Source organism: Mizuhopecten yessoensis, unplaced genomic scaffold (genome assembly GCF_002113885.1).
Source record: "Mizuhopecten yessoensis strain PY_sf001 unplaced genomic scaffold, ASM211388v2 scaffold11145, whole genome shotgun sequence".
NCBI classification, from domain to species: domain Eukaryota; kingdom Metazoa; phylum Mollusca; class Bivalvia; order Pectinida; family Pectinidae; genus Mizuhopecten; species Mizuhopecten yessoensis.
This window is the reverse complement of record NW_018408902.1, coordinates 1,877,190-1,901,836: the sequence shown is the minus strand read 5'-3', so window position 1 is coordinate 1,901,836 and position 24,647 is coordinate 1,877,190. Positions and strand designations below refer to the sequence as shown.

General features: G+C 37.1%; 1 protein-coding gene across 1 annotated transcript; it reads left to right on the top strand.

Moving 5' to 3' along the window:
* Positions 1 to 427: 427 nt before the first annotated feature.
* Positions 428 to 12,176, top strand: LOC110466784 (protein shisa-5-like). The gene is made up of 5 exons (XM_021523541.1): positions 428 to 631; positions 4,617 to 4,674; positions 6,211 to 6,279; positions 8,690 to 9,036; positions 11,236 to 12,176. The coding sequence occupies exons 1-5, from the start codon at positions 575 to 577 to the stop codon at positions 11,260 to 11,262; spliced, it is 558 nt and encodes a 185-aa protein (XP_021379216.1). The 5' UTR covers positions 428 to 574; the 3' UTR covers positions 11,263 to 12,176.
* The last annotated feature ends 12,471 nt before the right edge of the window (positions 12,177 to 24,647 follow it).

Here is a 24,647-nt window from a genome sequence, read left to right as displayed (position 1 = left end):
GTCCACTAAGATCGATTCGCCACCCAGCAAAAGTATGCCTATCCTTTTCTTATTTTAAGTAAATGACAATAGACTTGCACAAGTCCAAATTGTTGAACGTCTTTGTACTGTATTATCACGGAATTAGATTAGATTATCTAAGTCCGTGGTATTATTAACAACAAATCGTTATGTCTTCGATTCCTAAATAAATAAAAGCATCTCAACTGTTAACCTGGAATGGTTATAATATCAGAGACGTATACTTATATCGGCATCTTAATTGTTACGTAATTCAGGAGTTAAACGTATCATTGTAAAATTTATAAAGATCATTAAAAATAAAGAAATATTACATGAGTTAGGTGATGAAACGATGTGATGTTATAACATAGATCAAGGAGTGTACGACATGAGATAACGGAAAGTAACGTGACGAGATAACCTGCACAGGGTCATATGACCTGGCGTGTCATGTGGGGAAAGCCGTCACGGTAAACAGGAAGTATAAAATCTCATCTACTGGTGTGCTGGATGAGAAATAGACACAACGGGCCGTACCTCGGAATCCAGACAGAATCAAAACAATAGCGACATGGGCTGGACTGAGTCCTTACTGGTCATCTTGACCGGACTTCTTTATCATGTAAAGGTACGTAGACTGTCTTGCAATAACAAGGGAAGTAATATCATTGTTAAGAAAACAATGTCCAACAGTATTTGTTTATGTTACAAAGCATCACGTGCGGGTGTTGTTGAACAAGTTGCCCACGTCAACATATAACTAACAATATATTAAACACTCGTTATATATATTATTTTATACAAAAAAGGAAAAGGCTAGATGTGAATTGTCAACTGGCCGATATTTGTACAAGTCATTACACGCATCTACAAATATCGCACTATAATCGGAGCGCGGCCAGTTCTGCAATGCCCATATTAATTGCAAAATACTCATCTGACCAATAACCAACCCACACCACCCATCCCCATCCCGGTAAGTCATTTGACAATGCTGACAAAAGACAGCCAGCTAATGTCAACTTAGTTAATGAAAAAAATAGCCACTAAAATGATGAACACTCAACTGATAACCGCATCACCCACTACACCGATTTACTACTGTCTATTGTCAACTGACTTATAACCCCTACATCTACTACACTGTTATACTACTGGCTAAATGTACATTGTCAACTGACTGATAACCCCTACATCTTAGTACACTGTTATACTACTGGCTAAATGTACATGGTCAACTGACTGATAACCCCTACATCTACTACACTGTCATACTACTGGCTAAATGTACATGGTCAACTGACTTATAACCCCTACATCTACAACACTGTTATACTACTGGCTAAATGTACATGGTGGACTGACTGATAACCCCTACATCTACTACACTGTTATATTACTGGCTAAATGTACATGGTCGACTGACTGATAACCCCTACATCTACTACACTGTTATACTACTGGCTAAATGTACATGGTCGACTGACTGATAACCCCTACATCTACTACACTGTTATACTACTGGCTAAATGTACATGGTCAACTGACTGATAACCCCTACATCTACTACACTGTCATACTACTGGCTAAATGTACATGGTCAACTGACTGATAACCCCTACATCTACTACACTGTTATACTACTGGCTAAATGTACATGGTCGACTGACTGATAACCCCTACATCTACTACACTGTTATACTACTGGCTAAATGTACATGGTCAACTGACTGATAACCCCTACATCTACTACACTGTCATACTACTGGCTAAATGTACATGGTCAACTGACTGATAACCCCTACATCTACTACACTGTTATACTACTGGCTAAATGTACATGGTCAACTGACTGATAACCCCTACATCTACTACACTGTTATACTACTGGCTAAATGTACATGGTCAACTGACTGATAACCCCTACATCTACTACACTGTTATACTACTGGCTAAATGTACATGGTCAACTGACTGATAACCCCTACATCTACTACACTGTTATACTACTGGCTAAATGTACATGGTCAACTGACTGATAACCCCTACATCTACTACACTGTTATACTACTGGCTAAATGTACATGGTCAACTGACTGATAACCCCTACATCTACTACACTGTTATACTACTGGCTAAATGTACATGGTCAACTGACTGATAACCCCTACATCTACTACACTGTTATACTACTGGCTAAATGTACATGGTCAACTGACTGATAACCCCTACATCTACTACACTGTTATACTACTGGCTAAATGTACATGGTCAACTGACTGATAACCCCTACATCTACTACACTGTTATACTACTGGCTAAATGTACATGGTCGACTGACTGATAACCCCTACATCTACTACACTGTTATACTACTGGCTAAATGTACATGGTCAACTGACTGATAACCCCTACATCTACTACACTGTTATACTACTGGCTAAATGTACATGGTCGACTGACTGATAACCCCTACATCTACTACACTGTCATACTACTGGCTAAATGTACATGGTCAACTGACTGATAACCCCTACATCTACTACACTGTTATACTACTGGCTAAATGTACATGGTCGACTGACTGATAACCCCTACATCTACTACACTGTCATACTACTGGCTAAATGTACATGGTCAACTGACTGATAACCCCTACATCTACTACACTGTTATACTACTGGCTAAATGTACATGGTCGACTGACTGATAACCCCTACATCTACTACACTGTCATACTACTGGCTAAATGTACATGGTCAACTGACTGATAACCCCTACATCTACTACACTGTTATACTACTGGCTAAATGTACATGGTCGACTGACTGATAACCCCTACATCTACTACACTGTTATACTACTGGCTAAATGTACATGGTCAACTGACTGATAACCCCTACATCTACTACACTGTTATACTACTGGCTAAATGTACATGGTCGACTGACTGATAACCCCTACATCTACTACACTGTTATACTACTGGCTAAATGTACATGGTCAACTGACTGATAACCCCTACATCTACTACACTGTTATACTACTGGCTAAATGTACATGGTCGACTGACTGATAACCCCTACATCTACTACACTGTTATACTACTGGCTAAATGTACATGGTCAACTGACTGATAACCCCTACATCTACTACACTGTTATACTACTGGCTAAATGTACATGGTCAACTGACTGATAACCCCTACATCTACTACACTGTTATACTACTGGCTAAATGTACATGGTCAACTGACTGATAACCCCTACATCTACTACACTGTTATACTACTGGCTAAATGTACATGGTCGACTGACTGATAACCCCTACATCTACTACACTGTTATACTACTGGCTAAATGTACATGGTCAACTGACTGATAACCCCTACATCTACTACACTGTTATACTACTGGCTAAATGTACATGGTCGACTGACTGATAACCCCTACATCTACTACACTGTTATACTACTGGCTAAATGTACATGGTCAACTGACTGATAACCCCTACATCTACTACACTGTTATACTACTGGCTAAATGTACATGGTCGACTGACTGATAACCCCTACATCTACTACACTGTTATACTACTGGCTAAATGTACATGGTCAACTGACTGATAACCCCTACATCTACTACACTGTTATACTACTGGCTAAATGTACATGGTCGACTGACTGATAACCCCTACATCTACTACACTGTTATACTACTGGCTAAATGTACATGGTCAACTGACTGATAACCCCTACATCTACTACACTGTTATACTACTGGCTAAATGTACATGGTCGACTGACTGATAACCCCTACATCTACTACACTGTCATGTTACTGGCTAAATGTACATTGTCAAATGACTGATAACCCCTACATCTACTACACTTTCATACCACTGGCTAAATGTACATGGTCAACTGACTGATAACCCCTACATCTACTACACTGTTATACTACAGGCTAAATGTACATGTGTACTTTAAACTGGCTGAGAACACCCTTAACACTCTACTCTAATATACGATCTCCATTTTAATGTAACAAGAGAATGAAAAATGCAACAGCCAGACCCTGGGACCCACCAAACTCTAGACAGATGGTCTACCAATGAGCTTTCTTGTCGCCGTTGGTCGACCCAGCCCAGTTCCGCCACATTCCTCCATCTTATATATCAAGTCTTTGACCTCGAAGACACAGGAGACCCTATACCACCTTCCGTGGAAATATTTTGTTGGGCACCAAATTTGTAACGTGAGAAAAAGAAATGCAACGGTCCGACTGGGGTTCGAACCTGGGACCCTCTGAACTCTAGACGGACAATTTATCTATCTATTCTTGACCCAGTCCAGTTCCGCCACACTTAGAAACACTGTATTAATCTACTGGCTAAATTCTTCAGTCTCCAACGAACTTACCCTTTACTGGGTAAATGGTCGTTGTCAACATTCTGACAACCTTGTACATGTCACACTTCTTAGAGATCTCCTCAATCGTTTGGTTTATCATTACTGCATTAATAAGTCTTTTAATTAACGAGTTTTTAATGCGTTGAAGGTGTTTTTGTTTTACCTAATTAAGCATAGTTAATAAAAGTAAGATCTGTTTTAGGGCGACATTCTGTGCATCAACAGCGACTACCCATATTCTAGCACCTGGTGTTATGGAGGTGAGTAGCTCTCAATTGTTTAAATCTACTAAGGCCAACTCTGTACATTGACAAGGTGTTAATATACCGAAGACAAAAACTGAGTCATAATTGACTAAATATTTAAGCCTGCCTCCAGCACACACACACACAAGCATGCAAACACTACAAACATGGAGGCATGTCTTTAAATGACCTGTAGCTGTTTAAGAGGACGATAAACAAAATAAAAACAAACAATATATTGAAAACAACTGCTGTGCTGAAATGAAGGTGCTTTTTAGGTATATAAGATTGTATAATGGATTGGAGGCATCATTAGCCAATCAACAGATGACATTCCCTATTGACGAGTGACCAATATGGCTGCAATGATATATTGTGCGACAATTTAGCGCGATATTTTTAATACCATACGATACACAATATTTTCGGGGAGGTCATGATACACAAACGATTTTTTCCAGATATTGTTGTTTCTGAATTTAGCCTACTCATATCTGTCCCAACATGACAGCTCGGCATGCACACACTTATTGTGTGAAACAAGTCATGCCCATGTTGGACCAGGCCTGTTTCCAGTTGTAATATCGCCATTAAAGATTTGAAACATATCTTTTCACTTTGCTTCTACTTATTTAAAATTTTGTATCGTGACCAAAGTATTGTAACGCCCTGTTAATGTATCGTTGCAGCCCTAGACTGATCAATCGCGTGGTCTATCTTGTTTATAATCAAATCAAATTTTGATGGGTCTGTTTCTATTTACATCTATACATGTCCTATCTGAAGTATTTATCTTCATCAAACATGTCTTTCAATGTATATGTACGTCATTTATAAACATAGGGTACATTAACTTTACTAGTGTGATCTACATTTTCATAGACCATATCAATCCTTTCGGACATCTTGTTACAGCGTATACAAGGGTATTACAGGTTACTATGGTAGGTTATTGCGATTAGAAAATACAAGCCGTTACAATGTACTACACCCGAGTGTAATAAGCAAGTTTATTCATGGGATAATACCATACATACTATTGCCGTATTTTTCATGCCCTGGAAATAGGAAATCAGTTCTATAAATGATTCAATAGACTGAAAAGTTTAAAGAGATATGCGTAACCACACCGTTAACTTTGTTGTATATGGACATATTTTTACGGGATTGAAACTTTTGTGGGTTTTTTTGGCTGGTGTTCATGAACAATGAGAGGCTCGTTTACATTAAAGATAAACCTACAAGTGTTATTGTATGAGTGAGTAGTCATGGGTTGCAAAGTTATGATTTGACTGATTCCAGCATTTATGAAATATGCATTCAGACACTTTTAATTAGTGTAATTAACTCATTCACCTCTGAAGACACATTTGAACTCTTCCAATTCAGAGGTAGGAATAGTTCATTATGAGATTTCAGGGGTGAACAAGTTAAGAGAATGTTTTAAGTTTTGTGGCAAATTTTCTAAAATGTTATTTTCGATGATAAATTTTACCGTTTTAGTCCCGCTGACTCTGGTCTCGACAGATAATATTATTGTTTATGTTACAGATGGTGCCTATTGCTGCAGCGACTTCTCCGATATCTGTTGTTACCAAACCTTTGTCTACCAGTACTGGTGTACGTATTGTTGATGACATAGTATAAGGAAAGCATAAATGTATCATGTTTAACCTTCCCAGCAGGCACATATACGTTGAATAAACGTTTATTCAACGTTGAAGCTCAACGATGTTTAAACGTTTAATTTATATTTGATTTTGAAAGTTGAAATAACGTACCAGAATTCAACGTTGAAGCACGACGTTGACTAAACGTTGAAGCTCGACGTTGAATTGTACATTAACCATTCAACCTTCTTTCGGACCAAGAAAACGACTCCAGATTTTAATTAATTCTTTCAATTTCCCCATAAGTTCAACAACATGATTTCAAATCCCCCAGTAGATAATGCTTGCACAATTATGATACTTTCATTTTTTTTTTACCTATGACCATGAAAATCGTTATGTTTCTATATATAATAACCAAATATAAAATATAGGATATCATTAACAATTGAAAACAGGTCGTTGAATCGACGTTGATTAACGTTGAGATTCAGCAATGTTAATAAGATTGATAAAAATGAAATTAATCAACATTGTTTAAACGTCATATTACAACAACATTTCAACATTGAAAAAATAACATTGAATCGAAGTTGATGTAACGTTTATCAACGTCACGACCAAATTACAACTTCATTTCAACGTTGAATAATTGTTGTGTGCCTGCTGGGTTGTACTCTAGAAATCATTGTCTGTTTCGCTAAAAAAACTAACCCATACTTTTGACAAAGAATATGCTCTAAATTTTAATCTGCAAACAATGTCTTTCCATATCAGTATTTATAAGTATAAAAAAGCATCAATCAGTCAACAATACCATAAAGTGATATTCTGCTTATTAGAGATCAATAACATTTGGCTTCTTGGAAAAAGTATCCAGAGAGCTTCTGGAAAACCTTCTTGTCATTTCTTTACGTTGCTCTTTGAAAGTGAATAGAAAGAAATACCACAATACACAAGGATTACCTCTTAATATCTTAGAATCAGTATGAAATGACGATATGAGAGCCTGAGGAGTAAAATATGAATTTCCACTAAAATTAGAAGTGGTAGTTATTTATGGTAGGAGGGGGTGTGTGTCTGGGGTTGGTGTCCTGCACCGCATGTTGCACCCGTCAAAGATCTAAGACACTGACTGTTTCATCATGGTAGATATAAGACCCTAATAGCTCAAAAGTAGGATGACCGCCGTATCACTACCTCAGTGTAGTTTGAAATATCTTTGATAGAAAACCTTGACTATGTTATTTATTAGTCAAAAGTTCAAACAGAACTAATCTTTCCAGATATTCCTGATACTAAGAAGAGGCTCGTTTAGTACCAAATCAGCTATGAAATCATCCTCGATACTCCAGGCGTTGCCCCCCTTTCCGGACTCTGCACCTCTGGAATATGTCATAGCAAAATTGAAGGCATTAGCCAAGCTATATAATCGGTCTCGGGTGAAAAAAACCCTGACCAATCGCTAGGTCCATACCTGCCTTCTGAAGATTACAGAGTAGCAACACCCAACGTCAGAGCCAGTCAAATTTACTGTTGCATGAACGAAAGATTCTGTTGATGTACATCAAAGTATCAAACTAGTTTTCTCTTCTGATCCACATAATGGTGCACACTGAGCCTTCAATTTTGTCATGATGTATTCCAGGGGTGCAGAGAGCGAAACTGAGCATAAACCCTGGAGTATTGATGATTCTGTGAAATGTAAACTTCAAAAGCCAAAAGACTTGTGAAGGAAAGAAAGTTACCCTTCAGGAATTAAAGTCGTTCCTTTTGTTATACAGAAGCAAGATGATCATAACTAGTAATAATATGAAGATATCAAGCAGAAGAATTATCTTGACTCTCAAGTTCTGAAGGATAAACTATGTGCAAATATTTCTCAAAATCTGTATTAGTCCATGACAAATGCCATTGGTATAAGAAACAAAGGGATAGTGTAGAAAATTGGAATTTATCTTCTTTCACAAATGATCTCGCTAGAACAAAATTTAAAAAGAAATATTAGATATTAAAATGATGCTACTAGCAGCCTCAATGGAAGGAATCATGTTTGTCTGTTGTCTTATTCTTGCATGAACTGTAACAAAAATGCTGTCATGCTGTGGATGACAGAATTGATCATATGAATAAACAGTCTAATTTAAGTCAGACCTCTCAAAACTGCTTCGAAACTTACTTGTGAACAACTAACAAGGGGGGTATACAATGTGGAGACGTCAATAGCTTTAACAAAAGTCTATTTAGGTAAGGATAATGATTCAAGGTTTTCTAAAAAAAAATTATTCTAAATCTACTTTTGAAAAGTATTTTACAAGACATTTCATTTATTTATAACCACACCCAGAGCCCTGAGATCGTAGCAGAGTTATGTCCCCTCCTGAAGTGTTAAATGTTTTTCCTGTTTTTTTTTGTCACAGGGTTCTGGTCTATTTGGGTCATCATCTTCTTTTCTATCGTTAGCTGTGTCATATGCTTGCGACGCCGACGTGCTCGTCAGAACTACGTACGGTTTGGACAGCCAGAGTATGGGACAACTTCTGTTGTGACAACAACATCCAATCAGAATGTTGTCTACCCCCAGGGCTATCCCCCACAGCAGGGCTACCCCCCACAGCAGGGCTACCCCCCACAGCAGGGCTACCCGCAGCAGGGCTACCCACAGCCAGCCCAACAAGGCTATCAACAACCTGCCGCCGCAGGATACCCAGCGGCTGCCCCGCCGAAATACTCCGATGTTGCTCCCCCCGGATATGCACCAGCACAGGTATGGTTTATTGAGGCCTGGCCCCAGTTGCTCTGAGGCTGGTAAGAGTTAACCAGTGGTTAAAAAACCTTTTAGATAGGAATACAACAAAATCAAGAACATCTCATATCATAAGTGCCTTAGTTTTGTTTTGTTGAGACAAAAATGAAATTGATGTGTTTTGGAGACTTATTCCATTTTGTAAGAGCTGAATTTTGTTGGTAATAATTGGAATTTTTCACTGACCACTAGTTAATGTTAACCAAACTTTGAGCAACCGGGGCATGTATTTGAGAAAAAAACCACTAAGTTGTTTGCATGTGTGGGGGGAACTTGTTAAGTTGTTTGAACTGGCTTTTGGGTGACTAATATAATTAGGAAAAGATCAGGTCCAGATTGTTAGATGTACCCTGATAGAACTTAACTCATTCAACCCTGAAGACACATTTGAACTCTTCCAATTCAAAGATTGGAATAGTTCATCATGAAAGTTCAGGGGTTAATGATATGAGTTAATTTAAAACAAGAGAAAGGGAGAAATGTGTTGTAATGTATCCAAACCAACTTATATAATTCAATACTATTTATCCTTTTTAGTTTGCTTTATTGGGTTCGGGTCCTATTAACAACTATGATGATTTAAGGGCTTGCCTCCATGTGTGTAGTGTATGCTGTGTGCTGGGGGCAGGTTATGTGGGTGCATTGGCCTGACTTCACGTGGATCTGATACTGACTTTAGTGTGTTATCTCACTTAAAGACTATACACAGGCATTCAACACAGTACACCTCCCAGTAATAGTATACTGACAACGGGTAAACCATTTGCTGTGCTTACCCTTAACGTTGAACGTTTAGCAGGAAATAACAAATACCATTTTTAATGACATTGGTAAGTCCTGACCCAACGACAGAACCCATTGGCTTCCTCACATGGGTGAACACTGACCCAAAGACAGAACCCATTGGCTTCCTCACATAGGTGAACACTGACCCAAAGACAGAACCCATTGGCTTCCTCATATTGGTGAACACTGACCCAAAGACAGAACCCATTGGCTTCCTCACATGGGTGAACACTGACCCAAAGACAGAACCCATTGGCTTCCTCACATAGGTGAACACTGACCCAAAGACAGAACTCATTGGCTTCCTCACATGGGTGAACACTCTGCAATTGAGCAGAAAGTGAGATGGAGCCAAGGGGTGGTTACAAAATTTAAAGATAAATGATAGAAGATTAGGGTCCGTATCCATTAAACTGATCTCATACTCGGCTTTGGCTCAAGTTCAGTTTCTTATTCTGGTGATAAAGTCATAAAAGTTAACATTTTTGTCGGAGATTTGAAAGAAAACCATTTTCAATGGCTAGACTTGACTTTTATTAATTCTGACCATATCATCGCATGAATTATGCAAGTAACAAGGAAATTGGTTTGAGTACAGAATTCTTGCTTGAGCATGAGAACAGTTTCATGAATATAGGAGGCTCGGTTGTTTAGTGGTAGGACGCCGGGCTTGTGACCGAAGGGTTGCGTGTTCAAGTCACGGAACAACAATGTGTTGTATCTTTGAGCAGGATACTTTACTCCGCTTGTTCCAGTCTACTCAGCTGTAAATGAGTACATGGTTGGGCAGTGCTAGAATTGTTGAATGCTAGCTGTGTGCGCCGAAATGGCAGCTCCGGTTGTATACTCCCTAGGGAGTTGAGAAAGATATTGGCTGGTTGCAAAGGCCCTATAACCACGGATAATAATTTGTGAACCGCTTTGAGACGACATTCGAACTAGGTTGTGATAAAGCGGTATATAAGAACCTCAAATTATTATTATTATTAATATTGACCCAGACTGCAACTGTAGCAACAGGATGTGTTAAGTACATATTGTATTTTGATGTGTATCATAACTAACATGACAGATATGAAATGAACCCCAGTTATCTCCCTTGCTACATTACCTCGGTTATAAGTAACAAACAGTCCATTAATATTCAATATCCTTGTGAATTTTGTTTTGGAAATCTTTAAAAATATTGCAATTATTAATTACCAAATCATGCAAATAAATTAATATAAGCATCAGTTTAAAAAAAAAAGTTACATTGAAAAGCAAAAAATGGTTCTCCAAAATTATATTTTTAATGCAGACTGTTCTATATTTTGATATAACCAACACTATATGTTTAAAAGCTAATAAACATTTATGTAACTTTTCTTTCAGAAATCTGCTCCACCACAAAACCAGTGAGGCATTTGGTAGGGCAGTACACGTTGTCACTTCTGGTGTTTTAGCCGATGACGTCACGTCCGGGATATTTATTTACCCTTGTAGGGGTAAACGTCAGATGAACAGTGATCAGTGAATGTTCAGTTTGGTTTATTTTTACTACAGAACAAAATGAAATGAACAATATGATGTTCATGTTGTGAAATACAGTGTACATATCTTAGTTTGAAAAAAATGATGTACCGATTAAGTGTCTTTGATTTCCTGTCATTGAGATTAAGAAAAATTTTAAAACTGTGCAATATGTTAGTTACATTGAATGGCATAATGTTTAAGTTGATATAGAGCCAATGGAATCATTGTATCTTGGGCGATGAACAGTATTATCATATTCGAAAAAAATCCCTGAAGACATTGAAATGATCATTTAAAAAAAAAAATACTGCAATATTCAGACACAAAAAATAGTAATGGCTTAAATGCATTAAACTTATTTAGTAAGCAGGTTATGTAAAGGTTCATATTTGGTACAAATTGCATCTTTGTTTTGAAGAAAAATAAATGGAACTCTCTTTGAAATACATGAACTTAAAACAGCGAGGAATCTCTAGGTGGTTGTATATCTAATGAGAATTCCCAAGTTTTTGGGAATCAGTTTGGCAGAACATTGCTAAAAAAAAATTGCTTGACGCATTTCATGAACTTAATGTGAAACGGACACGCATTTAAAAACAGTGTTTATGCATACACAGAACACAAGTTCATTTTTAGTAAAAAGTACTCCATTTTCTCAAACTTATGACAAAGTTTGCGTCAAATATGAAAGTAGATGAGCTTGTTTTCAGTGACATGTGTACATCTATGTCTATATGCACTTTTGTTCATTTTTAATTAAAAATAAATGTAGCCAAAAATTTATGTAATAGATTCACAAAGAAATCCTTATGTTATTCTTTACAAAAAAAATGGTTTCTGGACAGCTATATGTGAGCCTATATAATGAAGCTGCAATAAGTGTTTTGCATTGTAATGCAGTTTTGACAAGATAAACGAAATTGGAATATTGATAGTCGAAAAACCGGATCAGTGGTTTGGTTTTATTAGCTTACCTGGCCCGAAGGGTGGAGCCCAACAAAGATTGCAAATAAAAATGACCTTGACCAACTTTCATTGTTACAGGGGTCAAATATGTCAAAAACTTCAAACGGCTACTTCAGAAGACGAACGGACAATATTCATGATGTAGTGGTAGCTTTCTTTGTGGAGCTTAACAAAGGTTGCGTAAACAAAAATGACCTAGGCCCACTTTCAAAGTCACTCTTCACCATATCAAGTACATTGTAACTTTGTCGTGACACTCATCCAGATCACACTTCACCATAAAGAGTACATGGTAACTTTGTCGTGACACTTGTCCAGATCCCACTTCACCATAAAGAGTACATTGTAACTTTGTCGTGACACTCGTCCAGATCATACTTCACCATAAAGAGTACATGGCAACTTTGTCGTGACACTTGTCCAGATCACACTTCACCATAAAGAGTACATTGTAACTTTGTCATGACACTCGTCCAGATCATACTTCACCATAAAAAGATGGTAACCTTGTCGTGACACTCGTCCAGATCACACTTCACCATTTAGAGTACAGTGTAACTTTGTCGTGACACTCGTCCAGATCATACTTCACCATAAAGAGCACATTGTAACTTTGTCGTGACACTCGTCCAGATCACACTTCCTTTGGCGTGACACTTGTCCAGATCACACTTCACCATAAAGAGAACATGGTAACTTTGTAGTGACACTCGTCCAGATCATACTTCACCATAAAAAGATGGTAACTTTGTCGTGACACTCGTCCAGATCACACTTCACCATAAAGAGTACATTGTAACTTTGTCCTGACACTCGTCCAGATCATACTTCACCATAAAGAGTACATGGCAACTTTGTCGTGACACTCGTCCAGATCACACTTCACCATTTAGAGTACAGTGTAACTTTGTCGTGACACTCGTCCAGATCACACTTCACCATAAAGAGTACATTGTAACTTTGTTGTGACACTCGTCCAGATCATACTTCACCATAAAGACTACATGGTAACTTTGTCGTGACACTCGTCCAGATCACACTTCACCTTAAAGAGTACATTGTAACTTTGTTGTGACACTCGTCCAGATCACACTTCACCATAAAGAGTACATTGTAACTTTGTCGTGACACTCGTCCAGATCATACTTCACCATAAAGAGTACTTGGTAACTTTGTCACGACACTCGTCCAGATCACACTTCACCATATATAGTACATTGTAACTTTGTCGCGACACTCGTCCAGATCACACTTCACCATAAAGAGTACATGGTAACTTTGTCGTGACACTCGTCCAGATCAGACTTCACAATAAAGAGTACATGGTAACTTTGTCGTGACACTTGTCCAGATCACTCTTCACCATAAAGAGTACATTGTAACTTTGTTGTGACACTCGTCCAGATCATACTTCAACATAAAGAGTACATGGTAACTTTGTCGTGACACTCGTCCAGATCATACCTCACCATAAAGAGTACTTGGTAACTTTGTCCTGACACTCGTCGAGATCATACTTCACCATAAAGAGTAAATGGTAACTTTGTCGTGACACTCGTCCAGATCATACTTCACCATAAAGAGTACTTGGTAACTTTGTCATGACACTCGTCGAGATCATACTTCACCATAAAGAGTACATGGTAACTTTGTCGTGACACTCGTCCAGATCACAACTCACCATTTAGAGTACAGTGTAACTTTGTCATGACACTCGTCCAGATCACACTTCACCATAAAAAGTACAGTGTAACTTTGTCGTGACACCCGTCCAGATCACACTTCCCCATAAAGAGTACATGGTAACTTTGTCGTGACACTCGGCCAGATCACACTTCCCCTAAAGTGGACATGGTTACTTTTTCGTGCCACTCGTCCAGATCACACTTCACCATAAAGAGTACGTGGTAACTTTGTCGTGACACTCGTCCAGATCACACTTCACCATAAAAAGTACATGGTAACTTTGTCGTGACACTCGTCCAGATCATACTTCTCCATAAAGAGTACGTGGTAACTTTGTCGTGACATTTGTCCAGATCACACTTCCCCATAAAGAGTACAGTGTAACTTTGTTATGACACTCGTCCAGATCAAACTTCTCCATAAAGAGAACATGGTAACTTTGTCGTGACATTTGTCCAGATCACACTTCCCCATAAAGAGTACAGTGTAACTTTGTCGTGACACTCGTCCAGATCATACTTCATCATAAGGAGTACATGGTTACTTTGTCGTGACACTCGTCCTGATCACACTTCACCATATAAAGTTCATGGTAACTTTGTCGTGACACTCGTCCAGATCACACTTCACCATAAAGAGTACATGGTAACTTTTTCGTGACACTCGTCCAGATCACACTTCACCAGAAAGAGTACATGGTAACTTTGCCGTGACACTCGTCCTGATCGCACTTCACCATATAAAGTACATGGTAACTTTGTTATGACACTCGTCCAGATCACACTTCACCATATATAGTACTTTGTAACTTTGTCATGACACTCGTCCTGATAACACTTCACCATATAAGGTTCAGCGTAACTTTGTCATGACACTTGTCCTGATCACACTTCAACACTTTACCATATAGATTACAGTGAAACTTTGTTGTGACACTTGTCCAGATCACACTTCATCATAAAGAGGACATGGTAACTTTGTCGTGACACTCGTCAAGATCACACTTCACCATAAAGAGTACATTGTAACTTTGTCGTGACATTCGTCCAGATCACACCTCCCCTAAAGTGGACATGGTTACTTTGTCGTGACACTCGTCCAGATTACACTTCACAATAAAGAGTACAGTGTAACTTTGTCGTGACACCCGTCCAGATCACACTTCACCATAAAGAGTACATGGTAACTTTGTCGTGACACTCGTCCAGGTCACACTTCCCCTAAAGTGGACATGGTTACTTTGTCGTGACACTCGTCCAGATCACACTTCACAATAAAGAGTACATGGTGACTTGGTCGTGACACTCGTCCAGATCACACTTCCCCATAAAGAGTACATGGTAACTTTGTCGTGACACTCGTCCAGATCACACTTCACCATAAAGAGAACATAGTAACTTTGTCGTGACACTCGTCCTGATCACACTTCACCTTATAAAGTTCATGGTAACTTTGTCGTGACACTCGTCCAGATCACACTTCACCATAAAGAGTACATGGTAACTTTTTCGTGACACTCGTCCAGATCACACTTCACCCTAAAAAGTACATGGTAACTTTGCCGTGACACTCGTCCAGATCACACTTCACCATATATAGTACTTTGTAACTTTGTCATGACACTCGTCCTGATAACACTTCACCATATAAGGTTCAGCGTAACTTTGTCATGACACTTGTCCTGATCACACTTCAACACTTTACCATATAGATTACAGTGAAACTTTGTTGTCACTCTCGTCCTGATCACACTCGACCATATAGTGTACGGTGAAACTTGGTCATGGCACTCGTCAAGATCACACTTCACCTTATAGCGTACGGTGAAACTTAGTCATGGCACTCGATCAGATCACACTTTACCGTATAGCGTACGGTGAAACTTAGTCATGGCACTCGTCCTGATCACACTTCTCCATATATAGTAAGGTGAAACTTGGTCATGACATTTTCTTCTAGATATTCTTTGCCAAATATTTAACAGCAAATTTTTATGAGTTTGATGACACTTGTCCTGTTCACACTCAACCATAAAGAATACAGTGAAAACTATACAGTTTTAAGATGAAGGAAAAGTGTAAATTTATTTGTATATCAAAACAAATTATTCAATCGTCAACGAACATGTTTTGTTTTCCTCGTGAACATACGCTATGTTTAGTCTGTTAACGACCGTTCACTTATACACATTGATACAACTAAGTGTGGAGACAGCCTTTTACAAAAATATTACAAACATCGTTTATAGTTCAACATTTTATTATGTCTTGTAAACCCGTGGTTGGTCAACGTTCAGGAAGAACACTGGGGATCCAATATGTCTGACATCGTTAAGATGAATGCTGGTCTAACCTCGTTCTCTACGAAGTTCAAGTGATGTCGGATGAACAAATCTTCTTGAAAAAGTTTAAGATGCGGCTAAAACGGTATTCCGAACCACCATCTGCACGGACAATTTCCTGCCCAGACACAGAAGCACCATGGTCGCCATCTGTTCCACGGTCCAAAAGGAGATGCTTGACCTATAACGGAACACATATTTAAGCGACATTATCTTTGTCCTTTCTTTACTTACATGAATATTTTGAAATCAGAACAAGGCCTGATTGTCAAAGTCTCTCGCTGGTACACAGCTTTTTATTATTTTGAGGGTCAAATCAATCCACGTGATTTACTGCTTCCCGTGATTGTGACATCACCAGTGTAACATTAACGATTATCAACCGAAATGAGTGAGGATTCATTGTTGATTGGTTATACAACACAGTTGTGATGACTAGTTCATTAGGAAGGCAATTCTTCTGAAAAAATACATGGACAAACCTTCAAGTTTTATTTTTTATTGATTTATTTTTCGGCAGGGGGCGAGGTGAGGGGGTATTATGGTAGCATGGATACTATGAGCTGCATACATTTTAATAAAGCACTGGCCACTTACTGTAACGAGGTGGGGAAATGCAATAAATAAAAATATTGAATGAGGAGATGAAAAAATACACGACCAGATTGGAGTTTGAACCGTAGTCCTTTGTACAAATACGGTCTGCCACATCAAAAAGTAAGTTCAATTCTTATGAGGAATTTATCACGAAAAAATATGCGTCGGTGGGTTGATACTTGGACCATACACAAGTGGGAAATAATAGATCATCGATACCCCAGGGGCTACGCTCACTCTCTCTGTATCCCTGGACTATGTCATCTGCCTTCGCTGCAATGGTATGGTGCACCGTTCAATTACAATACCAACCTTGCTTCCAATCAAGTATTCTCGAAGTAGAATTTAATTTTGAATCAAACAGTTATATTCCTAGTTACCATGAAGCTTACTTGCAGCAGGATGACGCACAGATCACACAACATTATTAAAAATATAAAGTTCATAAACACCTGTTAATATTTATTTTTCCGATACAACAGTATTTCACCGTGAAGTACCAGTTGGACTCTAAAGGTAAAAAAAAGAGATGTCGTGTCTAAAATGTTCTGAAACATGTGTAGAAAAATAGAGAAAAGGAAATGTGCCTTTAAACACCTTTATGAAGATACACATTTACAACTTTGGCCTACAACATATAATTTGTATTTCAACTTATATGTTATGTACACAGTGACGGAATAAATTCCAGTTTCAAGGTTAAGGCTAACCTCGCGGACTGATAGTCTATCAACAGAAACAAACCATCTTGTTATATAAAACAATTACCTGAAATACGAAGTAATAAATCACCAATTATAATAGATTTTGTCGATGCGAACCCACAAAGAGCACATATGATCATTTCGTTCATTTAACTTTAACTTTAAGGTCATAGTATCAACGACGAATTTGGAATTGACTGCCTTGTCGATTGCTACTGTTAAATGACGCTTAAACCATAGATACTTTTCATCACAAAGCCAATACATTCAGACTGCAGAAAAGTGACGTCAAAATATAGACAATTATGATTTTACCTGCTACTCTATTTTGCTGCCATAGGATGCCGTGCATATTCAAAATAACGACAATCTACCTTCCACGAAGTTTTGTTGCAGTCAAATATTAAAACAATTAATAATGATCTTACCTCTAAAAAGTTTTGTTGCAGTACAATGTTTAAACCACTGACAACGATGATATTATATCCAGGAAGTTTTGTGGCAGTACTATGTTTAAACCATTGACAACGATGGTATTACATCAAGGAAGTTTTATTGCAATAAAACCATTAAAACCATTGACAATAATGATCTTAAATCCACGAAGTTTGTAGCAGCAAAAATATGTTTAATCCATTGACAACGATGATCTTACCTTCCACGAAATTTGTTGCAGTAAAACATTTAAACCAATATCAATGACAAACTTACCTTCAGGAAGTTTTGTTACAGTAAAAAAATTAAACCATTTACAATGATGATTTTATATCCACGAAGTTTTGTTACAGTAAAACATTTAAAACATTTAAAATGATGATTTTACCTTCACGAAGTATTGTTGCAGTAAAATATTTAAACCATTGTCAATGATTATATTACCTCCACGAAGTTTGTTGCAGCAGAATTATATTTCATCCATTGACAACGATGATCTTACCTTCCCGAAATTTGTTGCAGTAAAATATTCAAACCATTGTCAATGATTATATTACCTCCACGAAGTTTGTTGCAACAAAATTATACTTAATCCATTGACAACGAGGATCTTACCTTCCACGAAATTTGTTGCAGTAAAATATTAAAACCATTGACATGGTGATCGTATATCCACGTTTTGTATCAAGTTTTGTAACAATGAAATATTTAAACTATAGACAAAAACGATGATATTACCTCCACGAAGTTTTTTTCAATTAAAATTTATAAACCATTTACAATGATGATCTTACCTTCCACGAAGTTTTGCTCCAGTGCGATAATGCACAGAACACACGCAATAACAAAGATTAGAAACTGTGTTGTCGACATGCTACTAATGTTGACGGCTGGCGATGTTCTACAAACGGAGCCTGTGACATTTGGTTTAAAATTGAGATAAATACAAGGAAATGCCGTTGATAATATATCACTTTCAATTTTATTTACTAACCTTTCTTGATGTATGAGGTCACTTAGTAATGAAAAAGGCAGGTCACGTTCAGTTGATGTAACATACATTTATAAATAACATTTTATGTGACATCCATCAAGGATCTGCCCTATTATACTGCAGTCATAGCAGTGCTTTATGAGACGTGTATTTTCTGTATATATATATTTTTATAACAGACAATACAGAATGATTTTAAGGACATATTCAATCACATTAATAAAGATCACATCGTCATTTATCAACACAGAATGACCTTTTAACAACTTTAGGATTTCCTGGAAGTATTTGCTGCAGTGTCGTTCACAAAAGAGTCAATACGATTGTAGTTTATGAGAGCAGTCATTGTTTATATATAACCTGGATTAAGACTATACATCATAATAACTGGATACATCATCTGGGCAATGATACATAAGTAATCACCACCATTCATTGCTATTCAAATAATTTAATGAATCGTCGAAAAGAAATCTCGGTTGATGAAATAAGTAAACTATATCACAATAAAGCCCCCCCCCCCNATTTAAAACAAATAAATAACGAAAACAAAAATGTTTTTAAGATGACCATAGAATGAGATGATGTCTGTTTACCTGTAATCAAGATTTTTGTTTATTTATTGAACTCACCTGTGGCATGACAGTCGATGAAATAATTTAGTTGGAAAACAACAAAAAAAAAAAGAGAAAAATGTTGCAGCCTAAAGCGATACTTAAATTTCGAAAGAAACAAGAGAACTAGCAAATGTAAAGCCCTAAAGTCAGTCACACTGTATTCATCTTGTGGTTTCAAATTGTATGAACATTGTATTTACAAAATGCTGACGCAAATTTTGTCGAAATAAGTCGTGGCACACTTTCACACATTCGTAACCTTTACCTTTTATGGGAAAGAATGGGGAGGGGCCATACCTAATTGGGAACTTCGGAGGTTAAGAAGTATTTGTTGAGGATCTAATTTGTAGAATTCACAAAGAGAGTTTCCTGTATAGAATTTCATCAAGGGGATTACTATGTAGGATTTCGTAAGATTTGCCTGTTGTGATGTAAATTCACTACGAGGATGTAGTGGATATGATTTCATGATGTGACTAAACAACACAAGAATGCTAAAGACTTCCCTTTCATATCATTTTTAGGTAAGAAATTAAGTTCTTTTTGAAATATTGTATAATGACATTATTTTGTTATTTAACAACGTATGAGAATTAGACTGCACCATTCCAGGTAGGAACAGTTACTTTTCGATCAGCCTCAGGTAAATCTGGTAATGATATGGGCTTACTATTGAATATGAATTAACAATTGAGTCATCGGAGATAACATTACATGTAAAGAGAATAACAGTGTACTTAATTGGAATAAGTTTTTCCGTGTATAAAATAAAGTCATGGTTTTCATCACCAGGTTCTACTGGAAAGTATTTTATCAATGCAACCTACTGTAGAAGAATTTCATCTACATAATCGACTTTAGAGGACTTCATCTCCACGATCTTCTGTAGAGGAATTCATCACCACGACCCATGTAATAGCATTTCATCACCACGATCTACTGCAAAGGATTTCATAAATGCGACCTACCGTATGAGAATTTCATCACCATAATCTACTTTAGAGGATTTCATCACCACGGTCTACTGTAAATGCTTTCATCACCACGATCCAGTGTAGAGGATTTCACAACCGCGATCTACTGTATAGGATTTCAAAACCACAATCTCCTGTAGAGGACTTCACAACCGCGATCTACTGTATAAGATTTCAAAACCACTATCTCCTGTAGAGGAATTCATCCCAGCGATCTACTGTTGAGGATGTCATTATCTACTGTAAATGATTTCATAACAAAGACAATTTACTGTAGAGGATTTCACAACCATGATCATCTGTAGAGGATTTTACAACCACGATCTTCTGTAGAGGATTTCACAACCACGATCTTCTGTAGAGGATTTCATCACTGCAACCTACTGTAGAGAAATTCTCACCGCGACCTACTGTAGAGGAATTCATCACGACGATCTACTGTAGAGGAATTCATCACAGCGATCTACTGTAGAGGATTTCATTACAGCGATCGTTTGTAGAGGAATTCATCACCGCGATCTACTGTAGAGGATTTCAATCAAGAATACACAAATGAGGATTTCACAACCACGATCTACTGTAGAGGATTTCATCATGACGATATCTACTGTAGATGAATTCATCACCGCGATCCAATGTATACGATTTCAAAACAAAGATAAACAACTGAGGGTTTCATTACCTCTATCTTCTATAGAGAAATTCACAACAACGATTTACTGTAGATGATTTTCATCACCGCGATCTACTGTAGAGGATTTCATCACCGTGATCTTCTGAAGAGGATATCAATCAAGGATACACAATAGACGATATCACAACCACGATCTACTATAGAGGATTTCATCACGATGGTTTACTGTAGATGATTTCATCACCGCGATCTACTGTAGAGGATTTCAATCAAGGATTTCCAATAGCGGATTTCACAACCACGATCTACTGTAGAGGATTTCATCACCACCATCTACTGTATATGATTTCAAAACAAAGATAAGCAACTGATGGTTTCATTACCACGATCTTCTGTATAGGAATTTCCAACCATGATTTACTATAGAGGATTTCATCACCGCGATCTACTGAGGAGGATTTCAACACCACGATCTACTGTAGACGATTTCATCACCACGATCGTCTGAATATGATTTCAAAACTAATATAAACTATAGAGGATTTCACAACCACGATCTACTGTAAAGGATTTCATCACCGCTATCTACTGTATATGATTCCAAGACACCATAAAGAAGAGTTCATCACCTTAATCATCATAATCTATTGTAAAGGAATTTATCACCAAGATTTTCTGTAAATGATTTAATAACAAAGATATATGTAATAGAATATTTTATTACCACGATATATTATAGAGGATTTCATTTCCAGTCTTTTGTAGAAGATTCCACTGCCACGATATAAAGTAGAGCATTTTATCACTACGATCTAAGGTAGACAATTTGATTACTGCGATATACTATAGAGGATTTCCTCACCATAATAAAATTTAGAGGATTTCATTACCATAATGTAATGGAGAGGATTTTCTCACTTAGATCTTCTGTAGAAGACTTTATGACCATTCTCTTCTTTTGAATAATTCCTCACTAAAATCTACTTCACAGGATTTCATCAACACGTCGAGTGTAGATGATTTCATCACCATACTCTACTTTAAAAGATTTCATCAATAAGATCTCCTTTAGAAGATTTCATTACTAAGATCTACTTTAGAGGATTTCCTCAGCATAATCTTCTTTAGAAGATTTCATTTCCACTTTCTACTGTAGAAGATTTTATCATAATCTACTGTAGACTCTTCATAGCTCCTTGAATATAAATGCATTGATTAACACAATAAAAGACCACTATCACGTGCAAAAATATATAGCAATTAGCAAAGGAGATATTGCTAAAGAAAGTTTTGAAAAAGAATGGAAGAAGTGGGGAAAACTTGTTGCTCTATAAGGTGGGGTTTTTTCTCCTCTTGTTTTTTGTTTTCTCTTCTCATGTGTAAGTTTTTTTTCACCCTTGGCCTTGAAATATATTGCCAAATTCACAACTATTTACTCTTATTCTAATATATTCCGAAAATACATGAACATTATTGCATCCCCCCTCTCTCTCTTGCTCTCTCTCGCTCTCCCTCTCTCGAACAAATAGTTTTCTCACAACATTTTAAATCTCTCTCTCTCTCTCTCTCTCTCTCTCTCTCTCTCTCTCTCTCTCTCTCTCTCTCTCTCTCTCTCTCTCTCTCTCTCTCTCTCTCTCTCTCTCTCTCTCTCTCTCTCTCTCTCTCTCTCTCTCTCTCTCTCTCTCTCTCTCTCTCTCTCTCTCTCTCTCTCTCTCTCTCTCTCTCTCTCTCTCTCTCTCTCTCTCTCTCTCTCTCTCTCTCTCTCTCTCTCTCTCTCTCTCTCTCTCTCTCTCTCTCTCTCTCTCTCTCTCTCTCTCTCTCTCTCTCTCTCTCTCTCTCTCTCTAAACGAGCCTTCCTTTTAAAATGTTATGGCACTATCTTTGTCCTGTCTCTCTATGTGTGAAAGTGTGTGACATTATGTTTTGTTGAATGTATCAATTATACATGTATATTATAAATGATGATGATGATGATGATGATGATGATGATGATGATGTACGGATGATGATGATATATGGATGATGATGATATATTGATGATGGTGATGATATATTGATGATGATGATGATGATATATGGACAAATATAATAAAGATGAGATGATGATGATGTACGGATGATGATATATGGATGATGATGATAGTATATGGATGATGATGATATATGGACGAATTTAGTGATAAGATGGTGATGATGATGATGTACATATGAGGATGATATATGGATGATGATGATAGTATAGGGATGGTGATGATGATATATGGACGAATATAGTGATGATAAGATGATGATGATGTACGGATGATGATGATGATGATGATATATGGACGAATATAGTGATAAGATGATGTACAGATGATGATATATGGATGATGATGATAGTATAGGGATGGTGATTATGATATATGGACGAATATAGTGATGATAAGATGATGATGATGTACGGATGATGATGATATATGGATGAATATAGTGATGATGATGTACAGATGATGATGATATATGGATGATGATTTGATGTTATATGGATGATGATGATGATATATGGACGACTATAGTGATGATGGAAAGATGATATATGGATGATTATAGTGATATATGGATAATGCTGTCGATGATGATGATGGAATGAATTTCACTATTTCAACATGTGTGAATGTGTGTATGTGTGATGATGTCCTGTGTATTGTAAATGTACTGAAAAAAAAATTTGAAAAAAAAATCAAAAATAAATAAATAAATAAATAAATAATCTACTGTAGAGGATTTCATACTAACCATTTATTGATTAGGGTTTATAATAAGGGTCTACCGCGTGAAGTTTTAATTTCACCATGTACTTGTAAATGTAAAATGATTACCTAATGACTAAAATAATTATGTATTCTAATATTGTATTTTGATCAGCTTACACAATATTATATTTATTTATGTAACAAATAGTTATATGGTATTGACGCTCTTTATATCACAATAACATCATATAGCAATGGTTTGAACACACGAGTTTTTGGGGGTAAAATTCCATCTGAAATAATCAGTGTTATTATAACGTATACTGTGATAAGTTCATTGATCTTTTATTCTGAAGTTCTACCTGACTGGCCACTGATTCTTATTGAAAGACAAAGGATTACTATAACAAAGGTAGGGAGTATATCATTATTGTGGGAATATTTGCACACTGCTACTTAATACAAAATCCACCAAGACGGAAATAGATCGATGTCATTTACATACGCTTAGAAACGAACACTAGTGTTAAAGGTATCACAAAGGTTCAGTGCATATGTATAGCACGGTATTTGGCGTAGATCTACGCT

Coding starts and splice junctions, on each gene's coding strand:
- LOC110466784 (XM_021523541.1), top strand. CDS start 575: ATGGGCTGGACTGAGTCCTTACTGGTCATCTTGACCGGACTTCTTTAT. Junction 632..4,616: donor GACTTCTTTATCATGTAAAG/GTACGTAGACTG, acceptor GATCTGTTTTAG/GGCGACATTCTGTGCATCAA. Junction 6,280..8,689: donor CTTTGTCTACCAGTACTGGT/GTACGTATTGTT, acceptor TTTTTGTCACAG/GGTTCTGGTCTATTTGGGTC.